The 25,037-nt window shown below is 42.2% G+C and overlaps 1 protein-coding gene and 1 long non-coding RNA gene across 3 annotated transcripts; both read right to left on the bottom strand.

Annotated features, from left to right (window-relative positions):
* Nucleotides 1-304: 304 nt before the first annotated feature.
* On the bottom strand, nucleotides 305-17,107 carry LOC129520201 (uncharacterized). Of its 2 annotated transcripts, XR_008666511.1 has the most exons (3): nucleotides 17,065-17,107; nucleotides 12,723-12,774; nucleotides 305-546 (listed from the first exon to the last, which is right to left on the bottom strand). It is a non-coding gene; the product is annotated as an uncharacterized LOC129520201 (long non-coding RNA). The 2 variants fall into 2 exon arrangements; XR_008666512.1 differs by lacking the exon at nucleotides 17,065-17,107 and having other exon boundaries at nucleotides 12,723-14,014.
* Nucleotides 17,108-18,195: 1,088 nt separating this feature from the next.
* LOC129519341 (translation initiation factor IF-2-like) lies at nucleotides 18,196-19,110 on the bottom strand. Its single transcript, XM_055339769.1, has one exon. The coding sequence runs from the start codon at nucleotides 19,108-19,110 to the stop codon at nucleotides 18,196-18,198; it is 915 nt and encodes a 304-aa protein (XP_055195744.1).
* Nucleotides 19,111-25,037: the final 5,927 nt, after the last annotated feature.

The raw sequence follows: 25,037 nt of genomic DNA, 5'->3' as shown, positions 1-25,037 counted from the left end.
CAACTATTTTTCTAAGCCCCTCATATATATTAACTTTTTAAATTTTCACAAGGACCTTCTATTATTGCCCCCGTGTTACAGAGAAGCAAACTGAGGCCCAATATACCTACGTTCAGAAACATCCTTTTTTTCACTGAGCAAAACGATCTAAAAGTTACCACTTTGAAACTTCTTAATACACCATTTTTTGGAAACTTCTTAACACATCATTACGCATATTTCATGTGATTACTTTTTAACAAAAGCCTTCTAATTGCACACTTTGTCACACTCATAGGTTTGGATAAATGATGAAAGAATAGTAGAAAGTCTGACAAATCTTTAATCACTGCTTTTAAAACACATACACATTTCTTTCATCTCTGCATAAAGTTGGTCCAGAGGTCAGCATTTCTTAGAAGTTACCCTGGGTCCAGCTGCTGAAGAAGAGCACAGATCTGTGTTAACGTCCCATGCTGTGTGATCAGGATGAAAGGGCCACTCTGAGGTATATACTGACTCCTTCCTCCAGCACCTGAGGTTACATCTCCTCACGCTTTATGAGATCTGGAAAACACATGGACATAATGTCTTTATTAAGTTCAGAGAATAACAGAGAAGCCAGAAGGTGATTTAAAACCTAGGACATAGCATATTAGGAACTCTGGTATTCATCTCAACTGCCAGATTCAAGAATTAGTGAAATGTCAAATCAAGCAGCATTTTATAATAACTGTGACATCTGTGCATCGAGTGAAAGTTGCCAAATACATTTACTACACTGTATTCTGTACCTTGAGATAAAACATTAAATACATATGATACATGTAACACTTTGTGATTATAAGATCTTTGCCACCTTGGTTTCTGGGCAATGCAAGAAAAAGTTCACTTTTTATTACCTATAAATATAAATAAATATATAGAATATATTGAATTAAATAATCATTCAAATATGAAATAATACATAAAATATTGCTATACAATACTATATATTATATATGTAACTCTACATTACTATAGTTTGGCCATTACGGCTATTTTTTAAAATTTAACCTTCATAAAACAGAAACTTGTCTGTCTTATACACCAATGTATCCCCTAGCTGGGTGTCATTGAATAAATACATTCATAAATACATTCATTCATTTAATAAGTACATATGACTACATACTACTAAGAAGTAAGTAAGCTATAGAGAAGCTAAGTAACTTATTCAGGTTCGCATAACAGCATACATGTGTTTTAATTCAAGATTATTCCTATAATAATCCACTATCACCACCACCACCACCAAGAAAGGGAAAAAAGGTCACAGTGACAGTCTGTGCTCTGAAACTCATACAAGTTCCTGGTCTACCCCAGAAGTGTGCCACTAGGAAACATTTCAGTCACAAAATTTGAATCACTGTCAAGATCCATATCTCTGTCTGCTTATATTACAGTTATTTTTGTCTCCAGCATAGACTATAACTCCATAAAGAAGACTTCATGTCTTATTCATATCTGTTACTATGTAGCTAGGATAGTGCTTGTTTATAGTAGAGACCCCTAAGGTTCTGATGAATTGAACTGGAGAAGGACAATGTGTTAGTGGCACAGCTAATTTGTAGAGAGGAAATGTCCTTTTGACTGGCTAAGACAGAAAATAAATATATACATACAAACATTTATATATGTACATGCATGCAGGCTGACCTAATCTATCAACAACATAGCATCAAATTCCAAACTGAACTAAAGGGCTGTAAAGCAATGTTTCTTTCTAACTTTTTTGAGAGATAAAAGAATTTAAAATGAAACCAGATTATCCAACAACAAAAGAAATACCTGCTGTGTGTTAAAGCTGGCAGTGATGGGCATGAATCTCAAAGTAGACATAGATTCTATGTTGTAAAAGGCATCTTGAAAGGAAAATAGTAGAGAAAAAGGCACCCAACTAAAATATGGGAAGAGATAACGGCAACAGCCCAGACAAGGGGTTAGCATTAATATAACACACACCAGTACCTTCTGCTAGACTTCCTTAATACCATTAACATGCATATGTGTGTATATTATACGTGTGTACATACAGGTGTGTGTGCATACAGATACATAGCAACAGACAGATGGACAGAGAGGTTAACATTCAGAATCAGGGCTATCTGGCCAAGGGTAACAAGACCTCCTACATAGATCTGGCATTCAAAAGGAGGTGTCCAATCTGGGGAAAAGACAGGCTGTAGAAAAACTTTGTCAAAATAAAGAAGTGCTCCATTCCTAGAGGAAATAAGATATGAACACATGTTGTCAAGCACAAAGGAGTCAATCAGTTGTCCCAGCTACTCCAAGTTGCATACAAAGCAAGACAGGAATTATTAACTGAAACAAGAAAACAAGGCAGAACCAGATCTGATGCAAAACTGATGAAATGCTTGATTTTTTCTTGTTTCTTTCTATCTCTTTCAGTCTCTTTCCCATCTTTTTCTTTTTTTCACTTTCCTTCAAAAAGAAAGGGAGGTTTCTTACAAATTAAGGTCACACATGACAAAACCGTAACATCGTTTAAACAATGACAACAGACAAGTAATGATGGGAACAATAATCATCCCAGACAACGAAGTCTGGGGAAACTACTGCTATTGTGCACAAAACCAAATGCTTATCTTTCAGGCATTCAAAGCAAAAAGGAAATATAATAGGATACATCACACTCAATAGCTAATAAGGTAGAAAACCAAATTATCAGGAAAGAGATATTTCCCTAGCTCTGAAATCTGAGAAGAAACATTGCATGGGTCTACATTGGGATGTCTTTGAATCACACAGATAGTATTGTAATAAGTTCTTTCAGGAGGACAAAAAAGGAAGCTATAAAGAAACTTTGGATCAGTAATGAATTCATAGAAATAAGAGAAAAAAAGCAGCAATGCAAGTGAAGATGAGACTTATAAGACTTATAAGGCAGAAATAAATAATCACAAAAGGTAAAGAAGCACAAAGAATATAAAAGTAGTAGAATCATTTTCACAATTGACCTGGACATACATGACAAAACACAGGTGTAAAAATGATATAAAATTCCATGGACCAATATCTGTCGCTGTAAATGTCTACATTTTCCCTAGCAATGTATTCATTATTTTCATACAGGTCTCCCTGACAGATCATTATGATTCAAAATTCTTATTTAATGTAGTGGCTACTGAATTAAAATCTAAGCTACTTGATAAAAATTCATTGTTATCTTTCAATATCGTGCCTTAAAAGCTTGCTCCATTCCTAAATATCATATTACTTTGTAGAGTTGATCTTTTGTTCATGTGAAGAAAAAAATGTAAGTTTTGGAATTAGGCTTAGGACTGAATTTCACTTTTAACTTATTGGCTGTTTGACCTTGAGCCAATTAGTCAGCCATGGCCTTTTTAAATTTATAATATGAAGGAAATAATTCCTATATCTCTAAGTTGTTGTTATTATTGAGATCATGTCCCCAGCAAGTTTCTAGGCAAGTATTAGATGCACAAATAATGGGTCTATCTTCTGCTATGCTTTGAAACAGTTGAGACTCCATATTTTGAACAGGTAAGTGAAATACATAGATGTCAAGTAGTAAAAAAAAAAAAAAAGATAAGAATTTTCTAAATATTGATATAATGAAAACAACCTTAAGAACATCACCGGGCAGCCCGGGTGGCTTAGGGCAGCCCGGGTGGCTCAGGGGTTTAGTGCCGCCTTCAGCCCAGGGTGTGATCCTGGAGACCTGGGATCGAGTCCCACATCGGGCTCCCTGCATGGAGCCTGCTTTTTCCCTCTGCCTGTGTCTCTGCCTCTCTCTCTCTCTCTGTGTCTTTCTCTCTCTGTCTCTCATGAATAAATAAATAAAATCTTTAAAAAAAGAGAACATCACTCTATGTCTACAGTTTTTAAATTTTTTCACACTCAACAGTTCATTCATTGAATACCTATTTAGTATGAAAAACACCATGCTGGGTGTATTAGTAAAATAAATTGCATATGCTTCCCTAACACTCTAAAGGAGGACAGACATATATAACTAAATATTGAGTATTAGTCAACTTCTAAGGCAAACACGTGAGACTGCTGAAAGTAGAGCAAATGGGAAATTTCATGGTAGTTCCAGAAATGGTAAGGAAATAACCATGAAAATTCTTCAGTAGCTGTAAATTTAAATATTCTGCATATTAATAAATGCACGCAGCACTGAAATGATTTTTGCCTCCCATGAAATAACATTTCCTTTCAAAACGGTTTTAGTGGTCACAAAGAAATTCATAAGTACCAAGATTCTTCAGTACAAAATAAGCAATATTTATACCCCTGCAAGTTTAACTTCTGTTTTCCCAAATCAAATTGAAGATCTGATCTCTCTTTTTCTAATAAATACAAATCAAATTTAGTCATTCTCTTATCCTTGCTCTACCACCTGAGACCCACCAGTTTTTATAGAGGGCTTTTTTTTTTTTTCATTAAAACAAATCTCTGTAATACGGCAACCACACTAGTTTAGTTTTATACGATTATTTTAAGCGTCTTCCTGACTTATTTTGTTATTTAGAAGATATTTCAATATTATGGTTTATTTCAAGGTACTAGCAAAATTTTTTCTTATAATTGTTTAAGAAAGGTTTTTTTAAGTTCAAAAAAATGTTTCTCATAATATTTGTAATAACTTCCTGACAGAGCATAGAACTTTACAGTGCACCAAGAAGGGATACAGAGGAGTGATTTCTGCAGCTCACTTACCCTATGCTTTCCATGTTTCCCAGGAGTTGTGGAAGGTTGGCGTCCTATGGTCAGTTCACAGATTGGTTGGCCTCTTAAAGAATTACTCTTGGAGTTTTAAGTATTGAAGTGGAAATATCAGTATATTCTAGGTTAAGCCACACAAACCTATTTCACTAAGGGAATGGAAAACTAATTCTAATGGAAAATCAAAACGATATTTTTAGCTACTTGTATATTCAGCAAATATTTATTGAGCATTGCTATAGCCAGGCCCTGTTTCATTTGCTGGGGAACTATCAATGACTAAAACAGACAAAAGTCCTCATTATCCGAGAGTCTACATTCTGATGGGGAAACAGTTATAAACCCAGGGCCATGTTATCCATTACAATAGTACTGAAGGCCCACAATCCTTCAAGGGGCCCACAAAAATGTTTTAATTTTAATTTATTTTAAAACCAGAAAAAAGTGACTATTATAATAATGCATCCATCCTGGATTATATTTTTTCTTTATAGCAAAGCAGCCATAAAATATAATTTTAAATATATTTTTTTTTTATGGAGGAAGGGGCCCATTAGGGCAAAAGTGGCTTGAGAACACTGAAGTCATACTTCATACAGTCATACAGTCAAACTGCATACAGTTTACTGTAATAAACACAATGAATAAGTAAATCACATGGTATATTAGAAGGTGAGAAGTTCTGTGGAGGATAAAAAGGGAAGTGATAGTGTGGGATAAGGCTGTATGTAATCTTAAATCGAGCATTAGAGAAAGCATCAATGAGAAGGAACATTTATGCACAAATTAGAAGTAGGTTAGGTAAAGAGCCATGCAGAGATGTCTAGGTGAAGAACATTCTAGGTGAAAAGCAGACGCAAAGCCCTGAGATGGAGGTGTGTCTGGTAAGTGAGGAAGCAACAAGGAGGCTATTATGGCTGCAGCAAAGTGATCTCTGGGGAGAGAAGTGGAAGATCAGGCTATGCAGGTTTCAGGGACCAGATTGCATAGTGCTTTAGTAGCCACTTCAGGCTGACTTTGAATGATAGAGTGAGCAAGTGGAGGATTTGAGGCAGGGTCACTGTTAGGAGTTGAACTGTGTACCCTCAACAGTTATGTTGATGTTGTAACCCCAGGTACCAGTGAATATGATCTTATTTGAAAATAGGGTCTTTGAAGATATGATCATATTAAGATGAGGTCACTAGGGTGGGCCCTAATTTCCGTAGCATCGTTATCTTTACAAGAAAAGGAAAATACCATAGGAAGACAGAGACACAGGGAGAATGTCATGTGATGACACAGGCTGAATTTGGAGCAATGAAGCTGCAAACTGAGGAGTGACAAGGATTGACAGCCACCATCCAAAACTAGGAAGAGGCAAGGAAGGATTCGATTCAGAGACTCAGAGGGAACATAGCTCTACTGACATCCTAAGTTCCAACTAACTTCTAACAGGACCGTAAAGCGACAGATTTCTGTTGTTTTAAGCCACGCATTGTGTGGTACTTTGTAACTCTAGGAAACCAATATAATGACTTAGTTCTAGCAGCATCTCCCTGGCTGAGTGTTGAGAATAAACTACAGCAAGGTGAAGGGCAGGAAGAAAGAGCCTATATTAGGTCAAGTGTTCTAAGAAGCAGATTCTAAGGATTGCAAACGAGATTTATTCAGGAGTGCTCTCAGGAACAATATCGGTGGGCACGGGGAGGTGGGGGGAATGAGAAACTTAGCATTGGACAGAGGGAAAAGTAGAACAGCAGTAGAGCCCTCAGGCTACCCAGTGGGGGCTCACTGAATTTTGGATGGGCTTTAGGAATCATCAGGAAATGGGCCTATTGTAAGTAACCCCCTGAAGGTACTGAATATAGGTTGACCTCTGGGGAGGGAACATAATCCTTTTTTTTTCTTTCAACCCCTGAGCCACCCAAGAGTCCTGAGGGAACATAATCTTGATTAAAACATCTACCTTCAGCAGAGAGGTAAATAGTTGAGAGACTCATCTATGAATAGTCTACATTCCTCTAGCTGTGGAAATGAATATTTTGGTCCTAGGGAGTAGGAAAATGCAAGGTGTTTCATAGCATCCCTGAAAGAAGTTATTCCATTTATAGAGGAAAGATTCAAATAGCATGGGAAAACAGGAATTAGAGTATAACACATGGAATTCTGGTTGTGTAAGTAGTGTAGTTGTGTGTGTGTGTGTGTCCTAGCAAGGAGTTTCCATTTGAACAGGAATCTAAGTTCATATTACACTTAACTTGTTAGCCACAATAAACTAGTGTAGGAAAGATAGATATATTAACATGACAATTTGTTGATAGGGAAAATGAAGCTGAAAAATATCAAATGACTTGTCCAACACAGAGTGAGTCCGTGGTAAGGACAAGATTGAAAATACAGTCTTCTGAATCCATGTTCTGAGCCCTTTGTATCACGTCATATGGCCTAAATATTACTGCAATTATGTAGCAGTGATCGGGCTACATAATTCTGCATGTCCTTTCACAACTTTTTTTCAGAATCATGGAAACAGTATATGGCATGAGGATGCCTGGGTGGCTCGGCGGTTGAGCATCTGCCTTTGGCTCAAGGTGTGATCCTGGGTCCCGGGATTGAGTGCCACATCAGGCTCCCTGTGAGGAGCTTGCTTCTCCCCCCATCTTTTGTCTCTGCCTCTCTCTCTCTCTCTCTCTCATGAATAAATAAATAAAATCTTAAAAATAATGAGTATATGGCGCGAACAGCATAGTTGCTTATAAACTTACATTAATTTCTTCCTGGACCAAAAGCTAGAGCATATTTGCCAACCTCCTTTACAGTTGGGTGCAGCCATATGACTGAGTTCTTGTGAATGGAATCTGAGTGAACATGATATAGATCATGCAGGCCCATAAATAAAATGCTAAGAAGTCACCCCTCTTCTTTGTTACCCATGGTCTGCCCAGTACCCAGGTCTGCCTCGAAAGCCTTGTGTTGAATGCTTATGTATTATCCCGCCTCTCCACAGACCTGATCCAGAATTATCTTAATCATTAGAGAATCAGAGACACGGTATGCATGTCTTACTGTAAGATGTACAGTATAGATTTGGAATTTTATTTCATAACATTTCATATAAGTAAAACTAACAGATCTCATTTAAATCTAATGTTAAATAACTTAAGGTAAGACTATACAGGAAGCTTCTGGCCTGTATGCATTCAATCTCTTCACCGTTTGTGAAATAAATTGGAAGAAAATTATTATTCTTTTTTTCTCCTTTTTAAAAAAGATTTTATATATTTATTCATGAGACACACACACACAGAGAGAGAGAGAGAGAGAGAGAGAGATAGGCAGAGACATAGGCAGAGGGAGAAGCAGGCTCCATGCAAGCTGCCCGACGCGGAACTCGATCCTAGACCCTGGGATCGCACCCTGAGCTAAAGGCAGATGCTCAACCGCTGAGCCACCCAGGCATTCTGAAAATTATTATCCTAGTTTTTCTAATTTTTAAATCCCTGAGAGAGAGTGAGAGAGCTTGGAATACTATAAATAAAAAAGTAAGCAAACAAAAATATAAATAAAAGCAAGCTTCAGATTTATACCATTTCAACTTAAAAACACATCAGAGAAGGAGGAAAATTTCTCTATTCCAGAATTTATATTAAAAAAAAAAAAACACACACACAGGAAAGTACTCTGAATAACCAGGCTTAAGTCATGGAGCCATTTGTAACAAATCACTGGGGGAGAGCCAGTTACAGCATTCGATTTGGCCTGGATCATGTTTTTTTCCTATGTGGGCTGGGTACCGAAATGGACAGATCATTACCAGTATAGAAAGTGAAGAGGAGGGCAGCCCGGCTCAGTGGGTTAGCACTGCCGTTAGCCCAGGGCCTGATCCTGGAGACCTGGGATGGAATCCCGCATCGGGCCCCCTGCATGGAGCCTGCTTCTCCCTCTGCCTGTGTCTCTGCCTCTCTCTGTGTGTTTCTCGTGAATGAATGAATAAATAAATTAAAATAAAATAAATAAATTTTTTTTCGTAAAAAAAAAAAAAAAGGAAAGAGGGAAAGACACCCAAGGAAGAGGTATACTATTTCTAGAAGTGCAAAGTGAGAAATGACCAGACAAAACCCACTGAGAACTAGCACAAAGTTGAGTGGACTTCATCGAAAAGAACAATGTACTATAACACCACAAGGGCTGTTTACCAATTAAGTACAGAAATGCAGGTGGATATCAGAGGAGAAATAGAACCAGGGTCCAGAAAGCCATCCAAAATCTCTCTCTGCAGTTTATATACACTCCTTTCTGTGCATGTATTTTATGTTCTTTTCTGCAGTGTAGTCTTGTCACTTCTGCTGGGTGGCTAAAAACAAGTTTAACTGATAATAGGATAGTCCATGCCTCTCCTCAAGAGTGCATCATCTCTGGTTCTTGAATTAATATGGCAGAGAAAAGAGGGCAACACCACAGCTTGGTCACCCACATGGCCTATTCAGAGAAAGAAACAATGACTCGCTCAACCCCGATTCCAATTTCCCTAGGAAGACTTGCTTAGCTTGCTAATCAAGCAACTTAATTCCTCCCCTCCCTATCCAATGAACTGCATTGAAGGAAGAAGGTTCTCTTCATGAAAACTTGCTTTTAGGATCTCTTCTGATGTAGACAGAGAGTAAGATGAACTTGTCTAAATGGTATAACCTACTGAATGTGTAGCCTTGAGAAAGTTATTATACCATATGAATCTTAGTACCATTATTAATAAAAGTGGGCGTAATACGCATGTTGCTGGTTTCTTGGGAGGATGAAACCCGGGCCATAGAAGGTGATGATGGTTACTTTAAAGAAGTTACAGTCTAAAATTAATCCACAGAAAAAATTAGTCATACTTTATTTATTCTGAACAAAAAAATATTATCCCCTGGCTTGATAATTAATTAGATGATTTCCAAGCTCTGTTACAGGTTTTTCATGACAGTGATTTTTTTTTTTCATTTGATCTAAATCATTAGCCCAGCAACAACAAAAAAGTCAAATGTATTTTAAAAGCAAGAGATTTGCTAATATCACAAGGCTATTCCAAAGCAAGCTGTAGTATAGAATGATCTCAAAAAAGTTCAATTTGTTTTGAGCAATGGCTGCTTACCCTAGTCAAGGTGACTAATCTGAATTTGATGGCTCTTATTTACATGTGTAACTTCTACTAATACATAATCTTAATAGAATGATAGATATGTTAATCTGACAGTTTAATAGATATACCTTATGTATGTCACAGTACATATTACATAACACTCTCCTGGAACTATTTCATTCACCAAACATTTATCGAATATCTACTATGGGCCCAAGCATTATATTTCCAGGTAGGCAATAACCGTTATTTTCCCTACCACTTTTCATTTTGCCTTTATAGGAAAAGAGGTGAGGTGTATGATTGAAGCAGATACCAGAAATGAGAAAATCATATAACAGGGAGTACTGCAAAAATAATGTGACCAACATTCCCAGAAGAATAATGCAATATGCCTTCTGTGAGCTCAGCTTTCCGGAAAATCCAGTAGGCAATCTTAAGGGGAACCTAATTTCCTAGGTATCACCATAACACAGATTGCATGTTAGCACTACAACATGTACGTACAGAATGTTCCCCTTGTGTACATCTTATTTGGGAGTGCATAAACGGATGCAAAAGAAAAAAGAACTTCTGATGAAGGCTAAATATTTTAAAAATCTGACTGCATTCTTCAGGAAATTATTGCACTAAGTCCGGTATATGTAGCACCATATAGTAGAAAATATGCCCATGGATAGCTGTTGAGCTTCCTCCACCATCAGGGATATAGTGACTATTTGCGTAGTATAGTCTGAAAAATTCTAGAGAATGATTCTGATTAGCCAAGCTTGGGTCGACTGCCTTTGCCTGGACCAATCTACCATGGCCAGGGGATTGGACCAAATAGTATGGAGAAAGCCACCTCACACTTCTGTAGGAACCATTCTGAGATAAAGAGGAGTAATTGTGAATTAGGTATCTATTCTTGATGTCTCCTATGGTCTTGAAGGAGAGGGTTGATGAGCAGAGCCCAGCAGAGTAGTAAAGTTTTACAAAGGAACAAAAGGTCTATTTCCTTTCTTTTTCAAAACATGACAGTCATTACTGACTGTCTCTGGTTGACCGCGATATTTTCATTTTTGAAGTACATGCATATTCGTCTTTATAAGAAAACAGTATTGGATTTTTTAATATTCTCAAATATCTAGAATCTAAAAATTAGAATCTAGACATTGATGTAATGCTTTTAAGGCAACTATGTTTGTATGAGTGCTGAATACTTCCTTAAGAGCCAGTGTTCTATCACTAACATTTATAGTAAGTGCCTGAAAGCATTTGGTGTTGAACCTAATTTGTAGTTATGAGGGGTAATTTAATTGTCATCTGTAAGGCAAGGTAGTGGGGAAAGTTACAGAAAAAAAAAATCAAAAGAAGGAGAAGCTTGTTCCTTCAGAGTCCTCCAGAACTGGCATGCATGTATGCAAGCATTAGAGAAAGTATGACACAGAATTTTAAGGAGACTTTTCCATTGGGAAGGAAAAAAGTCAGGACGTGGAAAAAGTTAACCACTTAATTAGAAGAAGCTATTTTTAAAAATATCTAGATCTAGATTTACCTTATCTATATCTTTAGATAAGCTTCCAGGTCAATTAGAAATGTAGAAAATAAACAGATTGTCTTTTGGATTGAAAAAGAATAAGGGCAAATTGCTCGAGGCAGGAAAGAATAGATGATACCAAATTAGCAGGACAATGTAATCTGGGTAAGATTTTATAATCTTTTAAAATGGTCCTTTGATATATATTCCAGGGAATGGAGAGCATTACCAGGAACTTCTTAGAATTCCTTTGATATATATTCCAGGGAATGGAGAGCATTACCAGGTACTTCTTAGAATTAAGCTATCCCATAGGGCAATCAACTAGGTTGATAGTCTGTATCATCTAAATTTGAGTTATTATTCTAGTGAATCCAAGACCCCTTAGGATTCTGATCACACCATGGCATATTAGGAATCTGAATACTCTCTATGATTTGCTACCTGCTTTACAGATGTAGTTTAACCCTGATTACCTTGATTTGCCAGTGTATCTAGGTCCAGTAGCATTTAAGATATTAACTGTCTACTGATATTTGATCGGGTGTTAGCATTTTTCTTGATGGCAAAAGCTCAGTAATTTGAAATTTTGTGAAAGTTTACCTCTGGGTTGAATGGAAAGGTCATTTCATGTGACGGTGGCATTGTCTAGTGTTGGCATCGGACCCTCGGTTAGTTACTGAAGACCTAATGCACGCAAAGCTCATTTCAGGCGGTGTACAATGTTAAGTTATAGGCCGAGGAAAAGCTAAATAAAGACAGAATCTGATTTTCAGCTGGATGCAGAACTGCGTGGAATAGTCAGTGTTTCCCATTGGCCTTGCAGCTTAAGTGTTACCATCTCACCATTTCTGAGGATAAAGTGAAAGGAGAAGGGTATGTGCAAGTTTAGGAAAATGTCCTTGGGTGTATGTTTTTGCCTTCCTCTTTTTCTTCTTTGCTTCTGCAATGTAGCATGATTGCTAAAACTGAAATTGGGAACAAAGGTCATAGGTTTCCAAGCAAGAAGTTAAAGAAGGTGTCTATTACACCCAGGATGCTTTGGGGGGCCATAACAGCCCTGATTATCAACTGCTAGACTTTCCACTTGAAAAAGTAATCAGCTTCTATCTTGTTTAGGTTGCTGTTATTTTGTGTTTCTGTTGCTTGCAGCAAAAATGAATCCTAACTAAAATAGAATGTATGGGTCATTTTTAAAAGTATTTTTTTTTGCTTTAACCAACATTTCCCCCCCTAACTAAGTAAATACCCATCCAATCAGATAAGGGGGCTTATACTGAGCATGAAGAAACAGGATCACTCTGAATTTATAAATACCTTACATACTCACTCCCTTTATATAACAATTATGACTGAGACACATACCATTGTAGAAAATCCTTGTCCAGACCTCTGTTTATTTCTGTAGAAGCGATACCTGTGAATAGAAACACTGGATTAATGACATACAATTTTATAAACCAGTTGACACATATCTTCAACTTTCTTCCCAGAAAAGTGTGTCAATGTATGTTATTAGCATAAAAGTAAGCCTGTTTCAAGGTACTTTTGCTACAGTTTAGTAGTAGGGCATTGTTACTTTTCAGCTAATTTCCTGGGCAAAACATGAAACAGGATAGATCTTGTAATTGCGTATATTTTTATGCATGGGATTTTTTTTTTTTTTTGTATAGGTAGGGCATCCTTCCCAACATTTATTGGTTATTTATTTGTGTTTACCTATTCTATGAATGTTTTATCCATGTTCATTTCCTAGCTGTCATGCTGTTAGGGATCTCAGTGTACTGATTAATTTGAAAGAGTCATTTGGTCAGAGAATTTTACTAGTCATTAAAATATTTTCATATTGATTATCCTATTTGATTGGATATTCAGCTTTTTACATTTTTTTTTTGGGGGGGGGTTCATTTCCACATGTCAAATACAGATTTTTTTCAAGTTTTATAGGGCTAAAGCCAATCACGCCATCATTTTCAAAAACCACTCTAGCACACAGCACTACCCTGTATAATAGCATCTTTGCTCAAACCTCATCTGTGATGTTATCTTGTCCCTGAGAAGTTTTAACAGTCAAATATAGTCGTATAGCAAAAAAGGTACAGAATTGCTTGATTTTATTTTTCTAGAAGGTTCGTCTTAGAAAAATATTGGCAGGAGTCATGGATTTCCTGGCAATGGAATAGAATTCTTTATATCTTAAATACAGAAGTCTATGCCTATCAGAGTAAAAAAAAAAACGAAAGCCTGAAGTTTGAACCCAAAATACAGGTTGCTGCTATAAAGCTGCTACATTGATATTAGATTAAATTGTATAAATAATTAACCTATCTCTTCCTTTCCCTGCTTTTCTTAAATAGCTATCAGTTATTTTTTACTCAGTTCTTTCTTCTCATTTTCTGTTTGTAACTTTATTTGTGGTCAGTTCTTTGGTGAGTACTTTCAACTATTTAACTTAATATGCTTACTTTTTGGTTACTATGTCTCATTTAATTACTTAATATGCATAGTTTTCAGTTAGTATATTTTATATTTTGACATATTAATTTCCATTTTGAGATTAATTTGAATTCTCTCCCGTGTCCTTCCAGACCTGTCAAGATGTGATAAGACTGATTCTGAAAGCTGGTCTATAGGTACTATGTATTTATTTATGTTTGTTTCTGCTGCTATCGCTAATGCTAATAACATTTAGTATCTATACAGTATCTTTCATTCCACATTTTATTATTTTATTGCTTTTCCACATATATCCATTTGGGAGATGAACTTCCATCTTGCCTCCTTTATAAATAAGAGCCTTTTGTCACAGTCGAATCACAAGTCTACTATTTTCAAAATTATTTAAGGAACAACTGACTTCAGACGTCAGTTTATATTTTCTTTACATACTCAGGGGACTTTGTGGATACCTTATATTAGGCAAATTTAAGTAGCCTAATTTAACTGTGTGAACATCTGGTTGGTCAGAATTTAGCAATATCATGAAATCTCCCATTTAAAATTTTTTTTATTATTTTATTTTTTTTAAGATTTTATTTTTTTTATTCATGAAAGACAGACTGAGAGAGAGAGAGAGGAGAGAGAGAGAGAGAGAGGCAGAGGCACAGGCCGAGGGAGAAGCAGGCTCCATGCAGGGAGCCTGATGCAGGACTCGATCCCAGGTCTCCAGGATCATGTCCTGGACCTAAGGCAGGCACTAAACCACTTGAGCCACCCAGACATCCCTCCCTCCCATTTTTTAAAAAAGGAATCGTGCAAAGTTCTGTGGATACATGGTAATCTTACGTTGTACAGATGATTAAATTTGGAATTTGCCTTTAAGGAAGTCCTATAATTTGAGGAGACACATAGATAAGCAACTCATTATTTTAAAAGAACAATAAAAAAGCAGAATGAAGGGATCCCTGGGTGGCGCAGCGGTTTGGCGCCTGCCTTTGGCCCAGGGCGCGATCCTGGAGACCCGGGATCGAATCCCACGTCGGGCTCCCGGTGCATGGAGCCTGCTTCTCCCTCTGCCTATGCCTCTGCCTCTCTATCTCTGTGTGTGACTATCATAAAATAAAAAAAAAAAAAAAAAAAAAAAAAAAAGCAGAATGAAGAAGGCGTTATCATAGATATACCATCAAAGTGCTGTGGGAATATAATAGAAGGGGTGACTATTTTGATTGGGGTTGATGACAAAAGGCTTTCTGGAGCATTTGGCACTAGAATTGAGCCTTGAAGAACTAATGAGATTTTGATAGTCACTTGTATTGGGTATGGTCTGTTAATTCTTCTTCTTCTTCTTTTTTTTTAAGATTTTATTTGGGAGAGAGAGAGAGAGAGAGAGAGAGAGAGAGAACAAACAGGGGGAGAGGGAGAAGCAGACTCCCAGACAGTGGGATTCAGGGCTCACCCCAGGACCCTAGGAACATGACCCAGCCAAGGCAGACACTTAACCAACTAAGCTACCCTGGTCTGTTAATTCTAATGATGGAGCAGGGTTCATTCTACCTCCCAAACAGCTCTGGAGGGGCTTTAGATCATCCTGAATATAGACATCCAGATACAATTCGGATAGAATGTGCTTGCTGAATGCATATAATAAATCTTAGTTTCCCTCATAATTGTAACTTGAATTTACTGATACAGAAAATAACACCTCAGTCTTTCCAGATCATGACATTTTAAAAAGGAAAAGACCTTTTGGTTACCTGCTAACCTCTCTCTCTCTCTCTCTCTCTCATTTACAAAGAAAGCACAAAGGGGCTCAGTAATCGACCAAGGTCACTCGCTTAACTGGAGCTGACGGTCCCCTCCGGCGGGAGGCTTGGCTGAGGGATCGGCACCGCTCAGTATCAGTCACGGTGATCTTTACTGATCATGAAATAAAACCATTAAATCCCTACGTCCGAATATCAGAGAATACTTAAGCCTGCGATGTACTTGCACATTTAGGTAAGTTTGGAGGGACAGAAAGTGGACCCAAGGCAGGAAACGCACTGGGACCCTGTACCTGCATCATGAAAATATGGAAAAAAAAAAAAATCTGCACCTAGAAAGAGACACCGGCAGGACTTTCAATCTGAAATTCACTTACCTGGGGTGGAGTGAAAGAAGAGGAGGAGGGAGGGAGGGAGGGAGGGAGGGAGAGGGGAAGGGAGGAGGCGGAAGAGAGGGGGAGAGGCACAGCGAGGCTGGGGAAGGCGCGTGCCTCTAAGGCAGGAGCAGGGCCCCTTTGTCTGGCAGACCCTGCCGGGAAGCCTCGGGAGCAGCCCCCGTCCCCACCTCCCCGCGTTAGCGAGCGGCCGAGCCGGAGCCCGAGCCGAGCCCGAGCCCGAGCCCGAGCCCGAGCCCAAGCCCGAGCCCGAGCGCGCTCCGGCTCCGGGTTTTCCCCGCCGCCCGGGCCCCCCGCCGGGCCCCCTCCCCGCCCCCGGCGCTCGCGGCGCTCGCCGGCCCCACGCTCATTCCGGCCTCGGCTCGGGCCCCGGCGGCGTCCTCCGCGCGCAGGCTGCTCGGCCCCCGCGCCCCGCCCGCCCGCTCGCCCGCCCGCTCGCCCGGCTCCGCTCGCCCCAGTTCCCGGGAGCGGGGATGCGGCTGCGGCCGCTGGTCCGGGTGGGCGCCGCCGCCGCCGCCGCCGCCGGCTCTCCCCGGACTGCGCGTTGCCTGCGCTCCGACAGCCGCCGCCGCCTGTGACTCGCCCCCTCCCCTTTCTTTCTTCTCTCTTTTTATTATTATCTTTTTTTTTTTTTTTTTTGCCTCCGTCCTCTTTCTCCGGGTGTGCGCGCGCGCGGCTGGCACGGTCGGGTGGCAGCAGCTCGCTCGTGTGTGCGCGCGTGTGAGTGTGCGTGTGCGTGTGCGTGTGCGGAGAGCGCCGGAGCCCTGCTCGCCCTCGGCGGCGGGGAAGAGAAGGGAGCGGAGCGGCGGCGGCGGCGGCGGCGCGAGCTCGGGGCCGCGCGATGAAGCTCCCACATGCCCGCAGCTGCCCGGCCCGGCCGGCGAGCTAAGCGGCCAGCCCCCGGGCTCCGGGCTCCGGGCTCCGGGCTCCGGGCTCCGGGCTCCGCGCCCCCCCCCCCCGCCGTGCACCCGGGAAGGAGTTCGCGTGGCCCTCGCCCCGGCCGGCGCGCAGGTTGCGGGCGCGAGACGAGACCCTCGGCGGGGACCGGGGACCGGGGACCGGAGCTCGGGCGGCGGCGGCGGCGGCGGCGGCGGCGGCGGCTCCCCCTACCCGTTCCGCTGCTCGCTCACCCCGGCGGCCAGGGGAGGACGAGGAAGAAGCAGCAAAAGAAAGCGGAGGGGGCGGGGTGGGAGAACTGGATATAAAGACCGGCGGGGGGGATGGTGGGAGGTTTTCCGAGTGTTCAGCAGCGTCTGCTCTGCGGCGGCGGCGGCGGCGGGAGCGGCGGGAGCGGCGGGAGCGGCGGGAGCGGCGGCCTCGGCTGTGACTGCCGCGCGGTGATCGCTGCCGCCGGGCTCCCTCGGCTGCTGCCCCGCGCTCCGCCCGCCGGCGAACTTGTGCGCCCGCGGACCGGCAGGGACGGCTGAGCCCTGCGCCCCGGCTCCGCTGCCGCCGCGTTGGGGTGCTGCGAGCCGGAAGACGCCGAGGAAGACCACGCGTTGGCTCCTTCTTCTTCTTCTGGTTTTTTTTTTTTTTTTTTTTTTTTTTTTTTGCTTTTTGCTTTTTCTGAAATCTCTTCCCCCTGCTCCCTCCTCCGCGGCCGTGCACTAGAAGAAAGGCAGGAGGAGAGACTTTTTTGTTGTTGTTGTTGTTTCTTCGGCCGGGGGTGCGAGCGTGCGGGGGGGGGGTCTCCGCCCTCCCGCCGCCGGCCCCGCGCCCGGGCATCCTCCTTTGCCGCGGGCGGTGGGGTGTCTGCTCCCGGGCCGGCCGGTCTGTTTGCCCCGGGCTCCATGGCTGGATTGTGGACTCCGCACCCGGCTGCAGGTTGTTGAGCGGCTGATGGGACGATCTCCGGGACCGGCGGTTGCAAAAGGTAATTTATTCTTCTCACTCTTGCTAATAGTGGCGGCCCCGGCCCGGCGCGGGCGGCGGCGTCCGCGGGGCGGGCGACCGAGGGGGCGCGGGATGCCCGCACCCGCCCCCGCCCCCGCCCGCCCCCCCACTCACCCCCTCGCCTGCACACACACACTCATCCGAGCGTGATGCGCGGTGGGAAGGGAGCCCCCTGGCTGGTGGGCGCTGGGCTTTGGCACCGGGTCGGGGTTTTTCCGGCAATTGGGCGACTTGGCGGCCGAGAGGGATGAAGGGGGCGAGCCGCCCCGGCGCGTTCGCAGCGCAGCAGCTGGGAATAGGACCTGGGGTCTCCACCGCGAGAATTTTCCCTCCTGTCTCACGCCAGTGTCATCCCGTGGCGGGGGCTGCACGCAGACCAGGGGGCGCCTTCTCCCCATCGGCCCGGAGCGGGCGCCGCCGCCGGCGGGAGCGGGCTGCAGAGCCGACAGGGACCCGGTGAGAGCTGGGCTCGGGGCCCCCCGAGCCCCCCGAGCCCCCCGCCATCCTCCCCGGACGCCCGTCTGGCCCGTGCGCGGGGCCCGCGTGCGCCCGGGTCGCGCCCCGGACTCGTCGAGCCCCGCTGCCTCTCCGCACCCCGCCCGCTGGGTCCCCTTCGCGGCAGTTTGGCTGGGAGCTGCTTGGCCAGGCTTTGTGAGGCGGTTTTGGCTGCAGGAGGCAGCTGCCGGGGTGGGTGGCCCGGGGCGGGGGACGGTGCTGCACGCGTCCGGGCCGCCGGGCGGCCGGCGGGGTTACAGGTAGGAGGGCAGGCGCCCGGGAGCCCCCTGCGGGAGCTGCAGCCGCGCGTCGCTGCCCCCCGCCCCCGCCTCTGGCCCCCTGAGCGTGCCGGGCCCCCGGCTGCAGGGCGGCGGGTGTGTATGCGGGGCCGGGGGCGACCTCCGCGGCCGGGGTCAGCCTGCAGGGCGGCGGGCGTGTGCGTGGCCGTGTCCGCGTTCCTGCGCGCTCCGGGCTCGGCCGGGAGAGGTCGGGGGGCGCGGGGGGGGGGTGCTGGAGCTGATGCCGCTGGAGCCCAGCCCGCTCATGGAAATCGCCTGGGGTCCGCTTCCCTGGAGGATCTGGCGGGTGGAGGCCGAGGGGCCCTCCCCGGGCCCCCCCCCCCCGCCCCGCGAGGAACCGGCCCTTCCGCGAGCTGCGCGCGGCGCGTGTCTGGTGCAGCGCCCGACGCGCCCCACATCGGCCCCCAGGGGCCCGCGGGGCTGAGCGGTCCTGCGCCGGCCGCTGGAGCTCCCCGGGCCAAGCCAGCATCACCCCTGGGCCCTGGGATCCCCAGGTCACTCCCCTCACTCCGATGGAAACGTGCGCCGCTTAATTTGCGGCCCGGGCGGCCGTAGCGATTGGGCGCAGTGGAGTGTGCGCGGCGCCCCTGGGTGTCTCCCCCCTGTGCCGCGTGCGAGCCCGCCCGCCCGCGGTAGTCGGAGCACGTTGTACACTAGGGTGTAGGCAGCCCGGACACAGCCCCTTGCAAGCCGACCCCGGCGGGGTCTGCTGTGTGCACTTTCCTGGGTGGATCACCCACTAGGAAGTAGAAGCCTCCCTGCGCCTCCGCTGCTGCATCCTTCCAGCCAGCTGCCGGGGGAATGAGGGGACGCGTAGACTCTGGCAGGAAGGGAAAAAACTGCCTTCTGCGTTTTGCCCCCAAGTAAACGTGCGGGCTGCTAATTTCGTGTCATCTGGGCCGTCAACCCGAGCTGAAGAATGTCGTTGTAAGAATCTGCAGAGAAACAAACACTTCTTGAGTGATTTTTCACTTGGGGCGTGTTTTTCATTTCCCTATGAGATTAAACAGATTTTAGCCAGATTTCCCTGATAGGTTTTTTTTTCTCCCCAGTCCGTCATGGCACTAAATGACCCGGAGTTCTGGGACCCAGTTTGTTTGTCTCTATGTGGATTACACATAGAATTGTCAGTTCTTTTATAGCATCACCAAGAGGTTTTCAGATAATTTATATAGGAGCCAAAAGGATGTTTGCGTTGAAATATCTCTCAGCCTTGTTTCACTCCCATTTTTTTTTTGGGGGGGGAGGTGATCAATGTACAAAGGGTTAAAAAAATGCACAAAGATAAACAGTTTTTGAAAAGTTAAAAAGCTAAATTGCTTTCCAGTTTCAATGATTAAAAGCTCTTAAATTCCTCAGTTGTAGATTAGCTCTCAGTGCTTTGGTGTTTGGTGCAAACGACTCTGTTGTTTTGCTTTTAAAAGTACAGCACCGTAAATGTAAAAGGGTACTATTATTTCTAGATTTCTTTCTTTCTTTTTTTTTTTTTTTTTAAGATGTTGACTTCTTGAAAAAGCTTGGGTTGGAAAAAAAAAAAGGAATACAGAATCATTGATGCCTGGTTTTGATTAAGTTGTGTTTTTATGCGCTATTGCCAGTGGCTGTCATCTTAATAGAAAACTTAGAGAATTGTGATTTAATGTATGAGAACCCAGCTTCATATATTTGTTTCATTTCTAGAGGGTATGTGTCACAATCTCTACACTTGTAAATATTTCCGAAGATTAAAGAACACTTGTCCTCTCATTTTGGAAGATCTAATCACGATTCCCAGTCCTTACATTAAGAAGATTTGATCAGATCTGTTCTTTGTTTCCTAGCAGCATGTGTTTCCTAGCAGTCCTACATTCCACAGGTCCTGATGTCATTAGAACTGTGTCTGTCACTGTATTGTGCTGTCTTTAGCTGAAGGTGAATGTGTCAGAGCGCTTGAATGCCATTCCATAGCACTTCTCTATCTCTAAATATTCAATAACCTGCTCCGTCGGCGTATATGGTTGCCTGGACTATTTCTATAAACTCGGGATGGGAGGAATGATTAGTATAAAGGTTTATGTGAACTATTTAAATATTTTTCTTAGACCTCTTAGGCTGAATCGGGCATCCCTGGCCTGAAGAGTGATAAACCAGCATGTGATTTGCCTGATGAGTAAATGCTTTTGATGTCTCATTTTAAGTGGCTTGGTGTGATTATCCTTCAGATTGAGAGCTCTCCTCAAAAATATGAATGGAAGGGTTTCTTAATGATCTTACAGTTTGGAGATTTAAATATTCCTTTCCACGGGGAATAATAGCAAGTGTGAACCGTACTGGCTCCAGCTACTGGGCTGGCATTGTTTCTAGTAATTAAGAAAGACAAATTTTTTTATGGTCTGGATTTACCTTTGATTCTTCGGTGTGCTGTAGCCTAGGAAATCCTGAATAGGAGATTTAAAAATGCTACAAAAGCAAAAGGAATGAAGTTAGTCAAATAATAGAATGCTAAACTCCATTGTTTTTTTTTTCAGATTTCATTTGGGGTACTTTAACCGCCAGTTGAAACTCTCTGAAAAGGGCTGCCAAGTAGGAGTGACAGTTACTATTACAAGTGGGGCATTTTTGCCCAGAAATCAGCAAGGAAAACTGATTGATTTTTGTATTTAAGAACAAAGAGCAATTTTTGAGAAATGAAGTGCAGCCTTAATTTAGCATGGTGTAGATGGCTAGAGCAGTGGGGAATTAGAGGGAGGTGATCTTTCCTTAAGTTTTGCAAATGGCTGTTTTCCCTTAGATTTCTTAGATTTGCATTCCATTCAAATGTGAATTTGTTCACGTAGGGAGAAACCCTAAAGTGAGAGGCTATATTGTAATTTAGCCTTTGTTTGCCTTCAAGGACATATTTACACTTAGGCTGTTATTGCATTTAGGTCTTTGATGCAAATGTATTTCTTTATAGAATATTTTACAATAAAATATAAAGTAAAACATTCAAATGTATGTAAGGTTCTCCTGATATTTCCCCTTTGTTATCTCCATTTGTGTGTGTGTGTGTTTGTGTGTGTGTGTGTGTGTGTGTGTGTGTGGTTTATCAATGGGCAGAAAAATCCAGATTTCTCATTCATTATGATTTTGGTGTTGCTGTTTATTGGCCAGCTTGATAAAGTCTTGTGAGCATACCTCTAGATAGTATTTATGAGTCCTAAGATGTGCATATATCCCCCCAGAACCTTTTAATGTCATTCTGTCTGAGTGTCTGTGTGGCCCCATAAAATTAATTCTACTACTGCATAAATAACCAGGTATGACATTTTTCTTAGAACTGTGAAGTGTGCTCATGTACTAACAAATACATTAAAAAATTAGCCATCATACTCCAGAATTAATTGTAATAGGGAACGGGTGAGGAGGGAGAGAGTTCTTATATTTGATCATAGAGATTCTATAGATCTTAATAATTTATGTCTTGCTTATGTCTTATTGACAGTTAAAACAAGAATTTAGTTTAATATTGATCTATTTCTTCATAGTAGTGAATATATATACATATTTGAAGAAGTTAACATTTGGTCCATATTGTTCAAGAATCTGAATGGAATGATGTTGGTGGTAATTCTGTTTATTGGGAAGATTATTTGAGATAGAAAATTAAATCCCCCAAACTGAATGTTTCTTTCCAATGAAACTTGTGGGTCATTTATTTTTATTTTTTATTTATTTTTTGTTTTTTAGCACAGGTAGTTCTCTCTTCTCAAAGTGAATTCAGGGGGAACATGTGGGTCCCTGAGACCCTTTCAGAGAGTATATAAAGGCATTTTTGTCACAATGCTGTGATGTTATCTGCCTTTTATTCTCCTCTGCTTTTATGAGTGTGTACCATGGAGCTTTCCGGAAGGCACATGATCTGTGATGACATCATTGCTGAGATGGCATATGGCATGTGTGTGTATATTCTTGTGTTTTAAGATTTTCCCAGCTTAACTATTAGCTCATGAATATTGATAGCTATCACCAACATAGTCAAAAGTTGCTTTAGGTCATCAGTTTTTAAGCATCTGAAAGGGTCCTGGGACCAGAGTCTGAGAACTGCTGATGTTGACTTCTGCAAGATCTGTCTCCTTGTACTTAACAAGTGTCACCCCATCTGACCATATAAGGAGTCATCAGAATAAGAAAATAAGTAGACTGTTCTAGCTTTAAAAAGACACAAGTAGGTTGGATATTTTATTACTTGACATTTTCAGTATTCTCTTTCCAGTTGTAGAAAGCTTGTTTTTAGTTTTTTGTTGGTCCCCAGTTACTGAAATAGAAACTTTAAAAATGCAGGTCTCCAGCCTGATTTGCTGACAGTAGCAGAGGAGCTACTGGAAATATTTAAAATCTGGGCTCCAGGTGTTAATATTCTTATATCTGGAGAGACAGAATGGTGTGGTGGTGAAGAGGAGGGACTCTGTGGTATGTTTGCCCAGGTTTGATAAATTATTTGACTTTGGGTAAGATAGTGGGTCTCTCTATTGCCTCAGTTTCCTGATATATTTTAATGGGCATACAGTTGTTCCTGATTCATAGATTTTTAGGAAGATTTAAAGGGAAAATACAGGCAAAGTGTTTGAAACAGTTCTAGGCACATAATAATAGAGGTGCAAGTATTTGCTACTGTCATCATTATTTTTACTAAGTCTCGGGAGGGTACCAGGAAACTTTAGTCAACTTCCCGTGTGATTCAGATACGCAATTATGTTTTACCTCATTGCTTTACAGGATGTTTTAAAATGCTGTTAAATTTGAAAATTTCATATAAAAGATAATCGTGGCTTTATTTTACCCTCCCACTTTAAAACTCATGAAGAGTTATGGGGATTCTTTTTTTTTTTTTTTTTTTTATAGTAAGAACTAATAAAGTGCCTTTCTTGGCTTGGCCTAAGTTTGAAGTTGGGTAGAGAATGAATGCCCAATTAAAACAAGATTTCAAAGACCCTAATTGAATATTTATGTATCTTGGGAATTATTAGGGAGGAAATCACTTTTCTGAAGTGATATCAAGACGACTCACTGCACTCTTAGTCTGTTAATCACTATCCAAGTACCACAACAGGCCATTTTCAGTGAAAAGGATCGTTGGGGTAATTACATGGTGTAGTTCAGTTTGTTTGTGAGTTGGAATATGCCTAATGAGTAAGGGAGGCCCCACAAAGGGATTGGTTTTACTGGATGCTAAAGCTTAACTGTGAGAACTGTAATACTTCTGAATGGCACTTTGACATCTGTGTGAAAACTTTAGAGGTATATTATTTATATATTATATATATTTGGGGGGGTATATTACATGGCTAGTGTAATTTCTGACCTTGGACTGCCACTATGAAATTTGTATTGCAATACCTCTCTTCTCCACTTTGGTTAATCCTGAGCAAGTATTGTAGAAACTAAATTATACTCCTTAGATGGGCACTGTCCTTAATTATGAACTTCTCAGAAATGGCCTTTGGAACAAGAGGCACTTGAATACAGTCCCAGTTCTCCAACTTTCTAGCTCCATCATTTCTATCTGTAAAATGAAAGTACTAAAAGCTACTTGGCTGGTTTGGGGAGGAGGTAAATAGAAAAATAGCTGATAGAGTGAGCATTTAATGAGTGGCCCCTATTACTACTAGTTACAGTATCATTAGAAATGTCCTGAAGTACCATTAGTAAGAAAATTTAGCTAAATCAAATATCATTTTCTTAATTGAAGAGTTCTTGTTGAGCAATGAAAATCAATAGCATTTTCTGAAGCAATTGAGGTTTCACATGTCTTGTGTTTCCCATGTTCTTTCCCTTTCTTCTTCTTCTTTTTTTTTTTTTTTAGATTTTATATATCTATTAATGAGACACACACACACACACAGAGAGGCAGAGACACAGGCAGAGGGAGAAGCAGGCTCCGCTCCATGCAGGAAGCCCCGTGTGGGATTCGATCCTGGAACTCCAGGATCACCCGCTGAGCCACCTAGGAGTCCTTCCCTCTCTTCTTTTTTAACCTTTTGTTAAGTACCTATTTTTGAGTTTTTCTTACTAATCCTAAAATGTTATACTCTGTTACTGATTCCCCACCAAAAATCATATAATCCTGACAGGAAAATATTTTTGACAGCCACCAAGTGCTGTGTCTGAAGATTGACTTTAAATCACGTATAAAATGAAAGTAGCAATTTAACTGAAGACATTTTAAATTAAACTCTTGATCATCTTTTCACATGGCATCAGCAGCTCTTTAAGCTTCAACTGCATCAGAATTTCCTACAATGTTGTAACCAAATCAAGTCGTCATAAACTTCCACGATTTGCGGACTTCCGTACTTTTAAAAGATGCATAATCCTCAAGTTCAAGTCATCCTAAGCTTGCGATAAATGTAGCTGAACTCTTAAAATTCAAATCCC

This window comes from Nyctereutes procyonoides, unplaced genomic scaffold (assembly GCF_905146905.1).
Source record: "Nyctereutes procyonoides isolate TBG_1078 unplaced genomic scaffold, NYPRO_anot_genome, whole genome shotgun sequence".
NCBI classification, from domain to species: Eukaryota; Metazoa; Chordata; class Mammalia; order Carnivora; family Canidae; genus Nyctereutes; species Nyctereutes procyonoides.
The sequence above is the reverse complement of the archived record's forward strand: the minus strand, read 5'-3'. Positions and strand labels throughout refer to the sequence as shown.